This window comes from Chiloscyllium plagiosum, chromosome 6 (genome assembly GCF_004010195.1).
Source record: "Chiloscyllium plagiosum isolate BGI_BamShark_2017 chromosome 6, ASM401019v2, whole genome shotgun sequence".
Lineage (NCBI taxonomy): Eukaryota > Metazoa > Chordata > Chondrichthyes > Orectolobiformes > Hemiscylliidae > Chiloscyllium > Chiloscyllium plagiosum.
In genome coordinates this window covers 86401874-86417838 of record NC_057715.1, presented here as the reverse complement: position 1 = coordinate 86417838, position 15965 = coordinate 86401874, and the positions used below count along the sequence as shown (strand labels likewise).

The window sequence follows — 15965 nt, the reverse complement described above, 5'->3', positions numbered from 1 at the left end:
ATGTAGGGCAATGCCTGCAGCTTGGCCTCCAGCTCCTCAAACTTTAAAAATTCCCTACAGAGGGGGAATCCAGAACTAGAGGGCAGAGGTTTATGGTGAGAGGGGAAAGACATAAAAGAGATCTAAGGGGCAACTTTTTCATGCAGAAGGTGGTGCATGTGTGGAATGGGCTGCCAGAAGAAGTGATGGAGGCTAGTACAATTACAACATTTAAAAGGCATCTGGAAGGGTATATCATAGGAAGGGTTTAGACCTGGGTGCTGATAGGTGGGACTAGATTGGGTTGGGATATCTGGTCAGCATGGACGAGTTGGACCGAAGAGTCTGTTTCCATGCTGTACATCTCAATGACTTTATGTGTTCGACCTAGATCATCTCAAAGTCCAGCAGCTCCCACTTGCTACAGCTGCAATGCATCTTGCCATCACTATTGTATTGTATTTAATTTATTAATTATTGTAGTATTCTTGTTCTTTATGTTTGAAGGGTTACCTGCTCTTTACAATTTGTGTAATTAGTTTTTTTAAACCAGTGTCAACATTAAACTATCAAAGTTTCTTTTAAGAAAGAGAGATGAAAAAGAATGACTGGGGACTTAAACACAAACTAAATACCTTACTTTATTTAAAGTCTAAAAATACCAATCCAATCAAGATGGTGTCGGAGTAGCGGTGCAGCAGGCTCCTGCTCGCCACTGGCTCATCTACTCTGTGTGCTTTTACTTTTATTTCTTTCATTGTTTCCACTGCTTCCCCTTTATCCACAGCATTCTATGATGGAATGATCATTGAGGATTTTAATCTCCATATTGATTGGAAAAAATGAAATGGGCATAGGCACCTGGGAAGTTGAATTCACCGGGCAGAGAGCAGGCTATACTAGAGCTGGTATTGTGTAGGAATAACTGACAGTAATCAGACAAAGTAAACACGGTTTTATGAAAGGAAAATCATTTTAACTGATTCCTTTTAGTTCTTTGATGAAGTGACAAATGTGGATAAAGGAGAGCCAGTAGAAGTTCTGTACCCTTATTTCCAGAAAACTTTTGGTAAAGTGCTTCAACGATGAGGAGAAAGTGATGTTCTACTGGTAATGTTACTAGACTAGTAATCCAAAACTGCAGCCTAACAACTCAGGGACACCAGTTTAGATCTCACCATGGTAAATTATAAAATTTGAATTTAGTAAAAATCTGGAATAAAAAACACTAGATGGCCACTGTCAATTATTGTAAAACTCGATCTAATTCACTAATGCCCTTTAGGGAAGGAAATTTGCCATCCTTATCTAGTCTTGCCAACATGTGTCTCCGGACCCATGACAAAGTTGGTGTCTCTTAATTGCCATCTGGGCAACTAGGGATGGGCAATAAATGCTGGCCTAGTCAGTGTCATCCACTTCCAATGAATAATCAATTTTTAAAATTCATGGTATAGGGTGAATAGAAGATTGGCTAACTACCATGAATGGAAAAGTAAGCATAAATGTGTCTTCTTCTGACTGGCAAAATATAATAAGTGGTGTATCACAGGGATCAGGACCTCAGCTTTTGACAATGATTTGGATGAAGGCACTGAAGGTATGGGTGCTAAATTTGCGATATCACAAAGATAACTGGGAAATTTGTGATGGGGAGATAAGGACACCACAAAAGATTATTGGTAGGTTACCTTAGTAGGTATAAATTCATCAAATGTTATATAATGTGAGGAAATATGAAACTATCTATTTTTGCAGCAAGCATATTTTCTAAATGCAAGATTATCCAGGTGTAACATTGCAGACTCTTAGGGATCTCAGAGTCCTAGTACTGATATTTTTTAATCAATCTATTCAGAGATGAAATCACATCCCTGTGGAGAGGTGGGACTCGAATCTAGGTCTCCTGGCTCAGATGTAGGGACACTACCACTGCTCCACAAGAATTACATGACCAGAATCCTAGTACATCAAGTGCAAACGGAGAGTTTACAGGTACAAGTAATTAGGGCAGCTAATAAGTTGGGGTTAATGCAAAGGAAATTGAATACAAAAGTAGGACATTGTGCTTCAGTTATACAGAATGCAGGTGTGACTGCATCTAAGGTAGTCTGTGGTGTTTATCTCCTTATTTAAGGAAAGATGTGAATGTGTTGGAATCAGTTCAGATTACTAGACTAATCCCCAGAAACAACATTCCCTCTGAGCTGGGTGGTTTGTGTTTGTGGTCACTCCAAGGTTCTGTGGTGATCAGTGTTAAGATGCTTACTTTGGCATTGATTTCCAATTATGGAACTCATTGCCGTGCATAAACCTTGGAGACCTGCAAAACCAGAAAGAAAATTAGAGGGAATGCTTCTTGGGTTGTTTTGTGAGAAAAAGGTTGAAAAGGCTAGGCTTGTATTCACTGGGGTGGAAGAAATGACTTAGTTCAAACAGATAACAACCCAAGAATGCTTTCCAGAGCAAATGTGCGAAGGATGTTTCCTCATGCGGGAAAATCCACAACTATGGGTTACTGTTTAAAAATGAGTGTCCATTTAAGACAGAAACAAGCTGGTTTTTTTTCTTCACAGGGTTGTATTTGGAACTCTCTTCAAAAGGCGTTGGAAGTAGAGTATTTGACTCTTTTTAAGGGATTGGTCAATAAAGTCTTGATAAGCACAAGATTGGAAGGTTATTGTTGGTAAGCAGGCATATGGAGTAATCAGAAAAGCCATGATCTTATTGACTGTTTGAGCAGGTTTGAAGGCTCATGGCCTATTCCTGTTCCTGAGTCAAATGTTAGAATGTAAATTTAGAGATTCACAAATTAATGGACAAAAATGTAAGAGATGAGTTATCTGTAGCAGAGGTAGAACAATTTGAGAGGAAAATAGATGATCATGGCTTTGATGGAATTCTTAGTTATTTCGAAGTGGATCTCAGCTCCCAGCAATAATTTTCTGAAGCAGGAGGAATGCAGAGTTACAGTCAGATCTGCCCTGAGCTTGTTAATTGGTGGAGCAGCCTTCAGGGTCAAATGATCTTCTCCTGCTCCAACACACTGGGGTGGTTAAGTACTTTTTAATAAATGTAGTCACTGGTGTAATGGGGAAAGTGCAAAACTCAGTTTAGATACAAGATCCCACAGACAGAATAATGTAACTGACGTGCCATGATTTTGAGGAATGGGCTTTTCTGCATTTTTTGTGACCAGACATTTTACAGTTACTTGAGAAAACAATTGAGATAGCCAATTTAGCCTCTCAATCCGAATGAAATTAGAAATTAACTCTAATCTCTACAGTAGGTTTAATCATAAACACAGATGACAGAATGCAGCATTTAGTCTCACTCTTGTTAATCGATCTAATATAGACAATTGCACAATTGATTTATCAATTAAAAACTCAACTTTGAACTGGTTTGTCCTGATTAATCCCAATTAGGGGGGGGGGGGGGAATACTAAATTGAAGCTACATAAAAAGACATCGTGTGTTTCGTTCCACTTCTGAACTTTGGTTTTGGGAATGGAGGGGTTTGTGTATTCACCCCTCAACACACATGCTTATAACAACTCGAAATCAAGGCAGCAGAATTGGAGCCGGAAGACCTACCCGCATGGGACTGTGGAAGCGGTTGAATATTTGGATAACTACAAGAGGGCACAGCTGAGAGCTATTCTTTCCCAAGTGAACCCCAACCTGACCCCACGCCTGAGAAAAGCAAATACCAAAGAGGTTGGGATCCAGGTGAACCCGAAAGTGGATGCTTCTGTCCAGTGCTCCCTGGGGCCCAGGACATTACCTCGCCAGAAGAGGCGAGCTGTCCCTGAAGGAGCCGGGGCGAGGAGCCGCTCACCGTCCCCTGAAGGAGCTGCAGAAGCCGGTGATGACCCAGAGCCTGACGGAGCCTCATCCCAGTCTCCGACGGTCGTGCGGTTCTCTCGGCCCATTGCCATCTACTCGCCGGCATTTGATCGGGGCCCAGGAGAGAAAGATGCTGCTCCAGGGAGGCAGGAGGAGGAGGAGGAGGAGGGGAAGACCCATTCGGAAGACTGGGAGAATGATCCCCCGTCGCAACAGGAACAAGCGGGAGCCCCTCTGTCTGAGCGGGCCAACCTGGACAAGGCTGGTCTGAAGGAAGAGGACCAAGCCAAATCTGAGCAGGAGGACAAGCAAGAAACCAAAGCAGGCGAAAATAGCCAGAAGTTCAGATTTCAGGTAATAAAAACCTACAACTTTAATGAGCAAAATCCTATCACTGAAGTCACTCGTGACCAAAAATGAAGTCATTAAATAAATGTTCCACTTGGAGGATGGTGTTCACATGTGACCTTGGTGCAACAGTGAAATTGAGCGCTCGCTAATCTCTTTTTGCTTAAAGCAAGCGAGCATTTTCAAAATGTAACAAATTGAAATAACAGCCTTCAACTATTTGCTTAATAGCGCTACATGTTTCATACCTCTTAGATATTCAGTTTGTCTGGGGGCCCAGAGGCTGAGGCTCTGTATATACTCAATTTGGGATGTGAGGACTTTTTTCACTTAAGTCCTGGGTTTAGTTTTGATCTGTAAGCCACTTCCAACTTTTAGAGAAAGTTATGACCTGTTGTCATTACTCAACTGGTTACCACTCAATTCCCCTCCTGCATTTCCCTTTTTCAGTTTCTGGAACAGAAATATGGATACTATCATTGCAAAGACTGCAATATCCGATGGGAAAGTGCTTATGTCTGGTGCATTTCTGGAACCAACAAGGTAAGTTTAACTTTTTTACTGGGACTTCTGTGGTGGAGGCAACGAAACAAGCATTTTGAATTTAACTTTAATGGAAAAGGTAATACTCTGCAGTTAGTTGAGAATTTGAAATGGAAGATTTGGTGCTGTGGCATTCATACTTGCAAGAAGCAAATAAGAGTCTGTGTACAATGGATTTTGCACTCTAACTCCTATGTTTCACTTCCTCGACAACTCTAACAGCTAACTTAGTAAACAAAATTCTCCAATGCAACTAACTTTCAATTTTGGAGCAATGGTAGGCTATTCCATTTATTAATCTGCTAATCAATGGCCAATTTGTACTTGTGTTGGTTTCACATTTGTTTTCCTTGTGAAACAATATCTCTAGACAGTTTAAAAATTGACTCCCCTTTAATTCTTTAACCAGTGGCAGTGCCTCTTCTATATCTACTAATTTGAATTGACTTTCCTTTAAAGAACTGGATCATCCCCCTCCACTCCCTGCCCCCCCCCAGTCTGAATTCCCAGGAAACTGAAGCTTCCACAATTTTCCCCTTGGGGATGGGGAATCTAATTAAACTCTGGTAGCTAAAGTGCACTGTTTCAAATGCCAATTTCAAAAATAAACTGTTTGCCAACCACAATAGTTTTGTGAACTGACAACTGATTTTTGTAGTTAAACATGATGGAAACTATATTGCAACTATATTTTTTTCTCTCAGAACAAATGCTAATTTTTGTTCAACTTTTCCCTAGAAAGGTTTAGCTTGGTTGGGAACTGAGCCAAAGCAAGCACACCTTCTACATTACTGTGAACTAATTTCACTAATTGTAGATACTCATTGCCTAGTATCTCACTTCATACATGATCCTGATAAAGCTGCTGTACAATTTGAGTATCTCACTCAACTTGAATTCTAATCTTATTAACCTTGCAATGAAGTCCAAATTAAAGTTGCTTTTTTAATCTGATCATGTCTTCCATTTGTAGACATTTAAATTACTTCCTCCGCAGCTGAAATATTTGTCCTGTTCACTTTCTATCAGAATTTTTTAACTTCTTCTAATTTTGACTCATTGGAACTTGTACCTCAAGGTACTTGCAAGCTTGGATGTATAATTTGCTATTCATATCAAAAGAATATAGTAGATGAGGAAGTGTAGTACCTATACCACTTGTCGCATTCTACTAAATGGCCTGGATCTTTTCTAAATAAAAGACATCTGTCTGCACACCTAATTAATCTAACTTCCATTTTGCACCATCCTCATTATACCAGTGAAGCCCTAATTGCAATTTTAAACTCTTGATGTGAACATTAACTTTCATGCTCTTGGTCTTGTGCATAATACTTGAGGTTCTACTTTTTAGGAATGGAGTGTAATGGGACTTTACTGCTCACTTACTTACAAACTCTGGCCTGTATTTGAGTATTGGGTTTTTAATTACCTTAAATTATAACTTGAGTTACATTTTAATATTGTGCTAATTTTAACTGCCTTTTTGAAAAAAGCTCATGTCTGTTTTGCATATTGAAGTTGCTCAATGTTTAACAGGCTGAGTGGCCAATCTAGATTCTAGGTTAGTGGTGCTGGAAAAGCACAGCAGTTCAGGCAGCATCTGAGGAGCAGGAAAATCAACACTTCTGGCAAAAGCCTTTCAGGAATAGAATGCTCTATTCCTGATGAAGGGCTTTTGCCCAAAATGTTTGCTCTGCTCAGATGCTGCTTGAACTGTGCTTTTCCAGTAGCACTCTAATCTAGAATCTGGTTTCCAGCATCTGCAGTCATTGTTTTTAGCTGAGTGGCCAATCTAATTCAACCCTTGAATTCTGGATGTGAAATTACTCACTGCCTAGAATCTAGGCTTTAGATGGACTGCATCCTTAAAGAACAATAGTAAATGCCATTGAACATTCAGTGTTGTGCTTGTGTAGAATTGAACCACTAATCAGACAATCTACTCCACACCATAATTTGTTCAAATCTGACCATTTCAGTAAGTTCTCCCAGGTTTGTAATAAACCCATACTACCAACACTTTGGTAGTGGAATGTCATTGAACTACTTTGAAACTAGTAACACTTCAGAAACTATAACAATATCTGAATATGTGGTACAAAGGAGTCTTAAGTTAAGACTAATCTTATGGTGGATGACTTTATACTGCAATGATTTTGTGCATAGTCCAAAAATGCTTGACTGTTTTGACTGTGCAGCAGAGAACAACCATGTTACTAAAAGCATCAGCCCTTTTGTCTCCTCCAATCTTCAATAATAGCTAACTAAGGTGGGTGGCACAGTGGTTAGCACTGCTGCCTCAGTGCCAGAGACCCAGGTTCAATTCCCACCTCAGGCGACTGACTGTGGAGTTTGTACATTCTCCCCGTGTCTGTGTGGGTTTCCTCTGGGTGCTCCAGTTTCCTCCCACAGTCCAAAGATGTGCAGGTCAGGTGAACTGGCCATGCTAAATTGCCCATAGTGTTTTGTAAGGGGTAAATGTAGGTGGGTTGTGCTTCGGCAGGTCGGTGTGGACTTGTTGGGCTGAAGGGCCTGTTTCCACACTGATGTAATCTCATCTAATTTCCTTTAAATTCTAAGATTCTGTCCAGATGCTGCCAGATCGGAGTTTCTACAGCAAGTTTTGTTCCCCTCATACCTTTTTTGTTGCACAATGTTTGTGGTGAAAGGACAAATTCTCAGCTAGCAACTAGGCTGCTTCTGTATGAACAGTTTTTAGCAAAGAACTTGAAAGGAATCAAAGATCCACACTGAATCCTGTGGTTCAGACTGTTGCTACTAGACTGTTTCCCTGGTCATAGAATTTGACATGTACAGCATAAAAACAGACCCTCCTTCAGTCCAACATGTCTGTCAGAAGATATCCCAACCCAATCTAGTCCCACCTCCATACCCTTCCTATTCATATACCCATCCAGATGCCTTTTAAATGTGCAATTGTACCAGCCTCCACCACTTCTGGCAGCTCATTCCATACATGTACTGGCCTCTGCATGAGGAAGTTGCCCCTTGGGTCTTTTTATATCTTCCCTTCTCACCCAAACCTATGCCCCTAGTTCTGGACTCCCCTGGGAGAAGACTGCCTATTTACTGTATCCATGCCCCTCTACCTCTGTCACTCCTGAGAGAACAGTCTTGGCCTGTTCAGCCTCTCCCTATAGCTCAAATCCTCCAACCCTGGCAACATCCTTGAATCTTTTCTGAACCCTTTCAAGTTTCACATGTTATGTCTTTCTGATGGGCAAGAGACCAGAATTGCACACAATATTCTAGACTCCCCCACCTTGGGGAAGAGACTGTCTATTTCTATCCATGCCCCTCATGATTTTATAAGCCTCTATAAGATCGCCTCTAAGATCACCCCTTATCCTCTGACACTCTAGGGAAAACAGCCCCAGCCTATTCAACCTCTCCCTATAGCTCAATTCCTTCAATCCTGGTAACATCCTTGTAAACCTTTTCTGAACCCTTTCAAGTTTCACAACATCCTTCTGATAGGAAGGAGACCAGAATTGCATACAATATTCCCAGTGTCCTAACCAATGTCCTGTACAGCTGCAAAATGACCTCTCAACTCCTGTACTCAGTCCTGACCAATAAAGCATAATGAAGCTGGTGTTTGCATCTTATCTACCTGAGCTATGAACCTGCACTCCAAGGTCTGTTCAGCAACACTCTCTAGAACCTTACCATTAAGTGTATAAGTCCTGCTAAGCTTTGCTTAAAATGCAGCACCTCACATTTATCAGAATTAAACTTGATCTGCCACTCAGTCCATTGGCCCTCTGATCAAGATTCCATTGTAATCTAAGGTAATGACATTCACTGTCCATGCCACCTCCAATTGTGGTGTCATCTGCAAACTTAATGAACTGCCATGTTCATATCAAATCATTTTTATATAAATGAGGACCCAGCACTGACTTTGTGGCACTCCACTGGTCACAGGCCTCTCGTCTGTAAAAACCTCCACCACCACCCTCTGTCTTCTACCTTTGAGCCTGTTCTATATCCAAATTGGCTAGTTCTCCCTGTATTCTATGATATCTATCCTTGCTAACCAGTCTCCCATGGGGAAACCTCATTGAATGCTTTACTGCAGTCCATATGGATCATTCTTATCAGTCCTTTGTTACTTAACATTTGAATCATGATTCTCCACAAAAAGCCATGCTGAATATCCCTAATGAGTCTTTGCCTTTCCAAATACATGTACATTCTGTCCTTCAGGATTCCCTCCAACTTGCCCACCATGACATCAGGCTCATTGGTCAATAGTTCCCTGGCTTGTCTTTGCCACCTTAGTGGCACCATGTTAGCCAACCTCCAGCCTTCCAGCACCTCACCTAGACTATCAAGGCCCAGCAATCACTTCCCTAGCTTACTGCTAGTTCTAGGGTACACCTGATCAGGTCCTAAGGCTTTATCCACCTTTTGTTTCAAGACATCCAGCACTTCTCCTCTAAGGACATTTTAAGATGTCACAATCTATTTCCCTGTATGCTATTGTCCATGTCCTTTTCCACAGTAAACACTGATGCAGAATACTCATTTAGTATCTTCTCCCCCCACCCCACCATCTCCTACAGCTCCACACAAAGGCTGCTTTGCTGATCTTTGAGGGGCCCTATCCTCTTCCTAGTTACCCTTTTGTCAATGTATTTGTAAAAACCTTTTGGATTCTCAACTCTATTTGCCAAAGCTATCTCATGTCCCCTTGTGCCCTCTTTTTCTCTGAAGTATACACCTACCTTTATACCAAGAATTCACCTGATTTATCCTGTCTATACCTGACATGCTTCCTTTTCCTGGTCTGCTTTAAAAATTCCTGTGCCCCTGTCCTTCATTCAAACTGAGTATTGAAGAGTAAAAAGCTGCAGTTAAATTAGCAATTATTTTCCAAACAAGGTAGGTCTTAACAGATCTGAGTTGTTGGAAAATTTGAATTTTGCACTTGGAATAATTTACAAGAGATTTAGTCAAGAATACCTTTGGGTTTTTCTAGTGAGTTTACAGTATCAAGTGTAAATATTGACTGAGGTCCAACACAATGAGCAGAATTTCATTTTGATCCAAGAAATGGCAGCTTCACTAATTGTGGTGCAGATGGATTAACACCTTTAATATCTTATCTGGGCTGACATGACACCAATTGTAATTAAAAGTTTTGCAATTTACACATGAAAGAACTGATACCAACATGGATTCCAGATCAGTGGTGCTGGAAGAGCACAGCAATTCAGGCAGCATCCGAGGAGCTTCAAAATCGACGTTTTGGGCAAAAGCCCTTCATCAGGAATAAAGGCAGAGAGCCTGAAGTGTGGAGAGAGAAGCTAGAGGAGGGTGGGGGTGGGGATAGAGTAGCACCTCCAATGCATCTCGTCCACATCCCGCACCTCTGCCCTCAGGCCCAACCCCTCCAACCGCAACAATCTCAGAACACCCCTGGTGCTCACCTTCCACCCTACCAACCTTTGCATAAACCAAATCATCCGCTGACATTGGGGAGACTGGGCACCTCCTAGCAGAGTGCTTTAGGGAACCTCTCCGAGACACCTGCACCAATCAACCAAACTGCCCCATGGCTCAACATTTCAACTCCCCCTCCCACTCTGCCAAGGATATGGAGGTGCTGGGCCTCTCCACTGCTGCTCCCTCACCACTCTAGCATCTGCAGTCCTTTTTACCTCATTGATACCAACATGCTCATTCTAAAAGATGAGACTGCACAAACAATCCAGGTCTTCAATATAATTTGTTACATCACACTAAATTTGCTGTAAATTGTCTTGCAGTCTTATTCTCCACAACCACCTGATGGAGTAGTGTTTCCAAATAAACCTGTTGGACTAACCTGGTGTTGTGATTAACCTTGTCCATTGCAGTCCAACACCAGTGTCTCCAAATCACCAGTAACTGATACCTAGCTATTTGAACTATGACAGTGCTAACTTGAACTGGAGTAGAGAATACAAATATGCATCTGCTTCTTGCTGATATCTAAAAGTATACTTATGCATATGATAACTTGTGTATTTGAATTAATCATACTTTTACTTCATGCTATCTTGAATAAGGTGGGGTTCAGTGGCAGTGATCATGCCACTGGACTAGTAGTCAAGATGCCAAATATTGAGTATTTTCATCTCCATAGATGACTGTTTAATTCAATAAAAGGCTAGGTTAACATCAACCATTTAATGGTTTTTAAGAAGCCATTTAGCTCCCACCATTCATTAGGGAAAGTCATCTGCCTACCTTGTCTGGGCAGCTCAATGCTCAAGCCACAATGTGCTGGACTCTTGACTAGGGACAGAACTACTTGATGCCCACATGTGACAAATTAGTGCAATCAGAGCTTTCAATTGCTTCAGCAACAACTGTGTAGGTTTCATAGTTAGACTTAAAACTTAGTTGAATGAGCTGGTGCAAGCAAGTATCTTCAAAATAAGACTAGATTAGATTACTTAGTGTGGAAACAGGCCCTTTGGCCCAACAAGTCCACACCGACCTGCTGATGTGCAACCCACCCATACCCCTACATTTACCCCTTACCTAACACTGGGCAATTTAGCATGGCCACTTCACCTGACCTGCACATCTTTGGACTGTGGGAGGAAACCTGGAGGAAACCCATGCAGACACAGGGAGAATGTGCAAACTCCACAGTCAGTTGCCTGAGGTGGGAATTGAACCTGGGTCTCTGGCACTGAGGCAGCAGTGCTAGCCACTGCCACCCACTACATCTCTGCCACAATGTTGCATACTGCTAAATTTGGTAGTTGTAACTGTACTAAATACTGAATTCAAGTCACTAAACTTTGATCTATCCTTCAGTAAGGGGCAGGGATAAACTAAGTTGCTATTGAATTTTTAATTTTTCAGGTTTACTTCAAGCAATTTTGTCGCAAGTGTGATAAAGGGTATAATCCCTACAGGGTGGAAGCTATTCTGTGCCAGGTAAGGTTTAATTTACCTCTAGCTCAAACTTGAGCAGTTTTCAGAAGCTAGCTTTGAAGCTATTGACAGGTAAGTTCTAGCTTAATCATTTCCATAGTTGATGGTAGTTCTACTCCATTGTAAATAAGTCAGTAAGATTAATTGCTAACTTAGTAATATTGTGGGTTGAAGTGCAATTCAGTCAGTTTACCTGAAATCTGACTTTGGATGAATGGTTACCACCCTGACCTCGGCTATACACCTGGGGCTAGAATGCTTTAGTTCATCTTGATGCTTAAGGGCCTGTGGATTTTTTTCTGGGTTCATAAATCCATTTGTGAAACTTTTTTAAACGTAACTTCAACTGGAGTGGAATGTTACAGTTCAAATTGAAATCCCTTTAGCAGTAAGACTACTCTAGTAGAACTAGACATGATCTGAACTGTTTATGCTGCAGTAATACCACCTTTGTCTCTATCTTCAGACTTGCTTCAAAACCCGCTGCACTTGCACTCAGAAGAAGCGTCATATTGACCCAAAGAGACCACACCGTCAAGAGTTATGCGGCCGTTGCCGAGGCAAGAGAATATCCTGTGATAATACATTCAGCTTCAAGTATATTGTCTGAATTGTGGCATTCTGTAGTTTGCAGTTTCTAATGCAGTACTGACCTGGCAAGAATATTGGTTTTTGTATTCCTATGGAGCATAATTGTAATGTAAATGTGCAATATGAATTAAATTATTAATGCACTTTGCAGTATTTGAGCATTGATTTTGATTAGGGAGAATCCAAGTAGTTCCAATAAGTTTTTTTTCCTACATGAATAGGAACAGGCTTGGTTTTCTTAGCTGGTCTGGCATGGGGTAGGTTGCTGGTTTAGATGTTGGACCAGTACTCCATTTTGAGGATCCTAAATCCTTCTAAAAGGATCAAACTTTGGTACAGTATTCAAACTTGTTATGCCATCCAAAAGGCCTTAGTTACTGTTCAGTTATTTGCATTTCCCCTTGCCAGACTCTTGTCCTCTAGATTTAAGGCTTATTGGCATTCTAGGAATATTTTGAAGGAACAAGTCTTTGATTCACAACATGCAATGGTTGAGACTCTAGTGGGGTTGGACCTGAACTAATTGGTGTCCAGAGCATCAAACCTCAAACCATTTTGTTTCTTTTCAACTCTGCTTCCATAGACCTGCTTTTCTGTCATGCCCCAAGTGACTAGGGATGGGTGAGGGGAAATTTGCTTGACAAGTTGCACTCTCTCAATGTCCCATGATCTACTAGTTAATCTTAAGATTTGATTTGAAGTATATCAAACTCTCCACACTTAAAGTAAACTCCATACTAGCTAATTACTTTGACTTTTGGATATAACTTTTGTAATTGCAAATATAACAACTCAATGAGTTCTGATTTGTCTTGGCACAATATAGCTTTTCTTGTTCTGGCATGTCTATTCTCATGAGCAGCAGGTAGTACCAGGCTTCCTGTGGTTCTTCAGCTGAAGTTGGCTATCCAATCTAAGTCAATGACTCATCTCAATGTCACTTCTTTCAAATACCTATAAATTTCACTTTGAAAGCTCTGATCACTTTTTTTAAAACAAGATGTGGCCTGGAGGGCAAGGCTATAAAGCTACATGGAGTTTTGGCCAAGAGCACTATGCATGTGTATAAATTGCAACTTGGCCTAGTAGACTTCTCAACTGGAAGAATGAGGGATGAGATTCTGACAGCTGGACGAGCTGGCTGCAGCAATGCTTTTCTAACTTGTGGGTCCCAAATAAGAATTTGCCAAATATAAATTAGGACTGGGAAGGGATGGTGATACTAGTGGAATTATAAACAGTGGAGTTTGTCACTAAATTAGGCCAGTGTTTAAAAGTATTGAGGTGGAGAATCCATGAGGAATGTGACAGTGGGTTCACTATACCAAATGGCTATCCTTTCAAGGCAAGCTTACCCAGTCAAATTATTGAGGTTCACTCTGATCTTAATCTTTGGTAAAATTACCAAAGCTCAGGCTTACTGAGCACCCTGGAGGCAAAATTAGTTCTAGTTTAAATGTGGTTACAGGGGGTCAGGACTGGTAGTTAAACATCCAAGGGTTTTCAACTTATTGAAAAGACTGAGGTGGGTAGAGGGAGTGGGGTGGCCTTGTTAAGAACAAAATTAAATCTATGGCACTGAATGACATACTGTCTGATGATGTGGGATCTGTGTGGGTGGAATTGAGGAACCACAAAGGCAAAAAAAGTGGGAGTTATGTACAGACCTCCTAACAGTGGTCATGACCAGGGGTGCAACATCTGGGAAATAGAGAAGGCATGTTAGAAAGGCAAGGTCATGGTGATCATGGGAGACTTCAATATATAGGTGGACTGGGTAAATGTTGCCAGTGGATCCAAAGAAAGGGAATTCATGGAATACTTACAGGATGGCTTTTTGGAACAGCTTGTCATGGAGCCCACAAGGGAGCAGGCTATTCTGGACCTAGTACTATGTAATGAACCAGACTTTATAAAAAAAATCTTAAAGTAAGGGAACACTTAGGAAGCAGCGATCATAATATGGTAGAGTTCAGTCTGCAGTTTGAAAGAAGGCAAAATCGGATGTAATGGTGTTAGTTAAATAAGTAATTGAGGGCATGAGAGGAACTGACAAAAATAGACTGAAAGCAGAGCCCAGCAGGGAAGACAGTAGAGCAAAAATGGCAGGAGTTTGTGGGCAAAATTGAGGACCCTAGAGGTTCATCCCCAAGAAGAGAAAGATTATCTGGGGAGGGATTAGACAGCCATGGATGACAAAGGAAGTCAGGAAATCTATCAAAGAGATCCTATAAAAGCGGCCAAGAGCACTGGGAAATCAGAAGATTGGGAAGGCTACAAAAACAGAGGATAACAAAGAGAAATAAGGAAGGAGAGGATCAAATATGAAGGTAGGCTAGCCAGTAATATTAGAAATGATAGTAAAAATTTCTTTCAATACGAAACAAATGACAGGCAAGAGTAGACATTGGGCCACTTCAAACTGATGCTGGAAGCCTAGTGATGGAAGATAAGGAAATAGCAGGAGAACTTAAGTACTTTGCATCAGTCTTCACAGTGGAAGACATGAGTAATATCCCAACAATTAAAGGGAGTCAGGGGGCTGAGTTGAGTATGGTTGCCATTACAAAAGAGAAAGTGCTAGAAAAGCTAAAAGGTCTTAAAATTGATAAATCTCCTGGCCCCAAAGGGCTACATCCTAGAGTTCTGAGGGAGGTGGCTGAGGAAATAGCAGAGGCGTTGGTTAAGATCTTTCAAGAGTCAGGGAAAGTCCCCCTTGTTCAAGAAAGGATCAAGGCAAAAGATGGAAAATTATAGGCCAATTAGCCTAACCTCGGTTGTTGGTAAAATTCTAGAATCCATCATTAAAGATAAGGTTTCTAAATTCTTGGAAGAGCAGGGTCAGATTAGAACAAGTCAACATGGATTTAGTATGGGGAAGTCGTGCCTGACAAACCTGTTGGAGTTCTTTGAAGAGGTGACAAGTAGGTTAGACCAGGGAAACCCAGTGGATGTTATCTACCTAGACTTCCAAAAGGCCTTTGATAAGGTGCCACATGGGAGGCTGCTGAGCAAGGTGAGGGCCCATGGTGTTCGAGGTGAGCTACTGGTATGGATTGAGGATTGGCTGTCTGACAGAAGGCAGAGTTGGGATAAAAGGTTATTTTTCGGAATGGCAGACGGTGACAAGCGGTGTCCCGCAGGGTTCCGTGTTGGGGCCGCAGCTGTTCGCATTATATATTAATGATCTGGATGAAGGGACTGGGGGCATTCTAGCAAAGTTTCCCGATGGTACAAAGTTAGGTGGACAGGCAGGTCGTACTGAGGAAGTGGGGAGGCTGCAGAAGGATCTCGACAGTTTGGAAGAGTGGTCCAGGAAATGGCTGATGGAATTCAATGTGAGCAAATGCGAGGTCTTGCACTTTGGAAAAAAGAATACAAGCATGGTCTACTTTCTAAACGGTGAGAAAATTCGTAAACCCAAAGTACAGAGAGATCGGGGAGTGCTAGTTGAGGATTCTCTAAAGGTAATCATGCAGGTTGAGTCCGTGATTAAGAAAGCGAATGCAATGTTGTCAATTATCTCAAGAGGGTTGGAATATTAAAGCACTGTTGCGCTACTGAGACTTTATAAAGGTCTGGTTAGGCCCCATTTGGAGTACTGTGTCCAGTTTTGGTCCCCACACCTCAGGAAGGACATACTGGCACTGGAACGTGTCCAGCGGAGATTCACACCGATGATCCCTGGAATG

At 41.5% G+C, this 15965-nt stretch overlaps 1 protein-coding gene across 1 annotated transcript; it reads left to right on the top strand.

The window, feature by feature from the left end:
- The first annotated feature begins 3464 nt into the window (after positions 1-3464).
- Positions 3465-12412, top strand: LOC122551157 (zygote arrest protein 1-like). Its single transcript, XM_043692780.1, has 4 exons — positions 3465-4185; positions 4630-4722; positions 11611-11685; positions 12149-12412. Exons 1-4 carry the CDS (start codon positions 3493-3495, stop codon positions 12290-12292), a joined length of 1005 nt encoding a protein of 334 aa, XP_043548715.1. The 5' UTR covers positions 3465-3492; the 3' UTR covers positions 12293-12412.
- Positions 12413-15965: the final 3553 nt, after the last annotated feature.

Excerpts from the sequence above, each read along its gene's own strand:
- LOC122551157 (XM_043692780.1), top strand. The coding sequence starts at position 3,493 with ATGGAGGGGTTTGTGTATTCACCCCTCAACACACATGCTTATAACAAC. Across the intron at positions 4,186-4,629 it reads GCCAGAAGTTCAGATTTCAG|TTTCTGGAACAGAAATATGG; the intron begins GTAATAAAAACC and ends TCCCTTTTTCAG. Across the intron at positions 4,723-11,610 it reads GCATTTCTGGAACCAACAAG|GTTTACTTCAAGCAATTTTG; the intron begins GTAAGTTTAACT and ends TTAATTTTTCAG.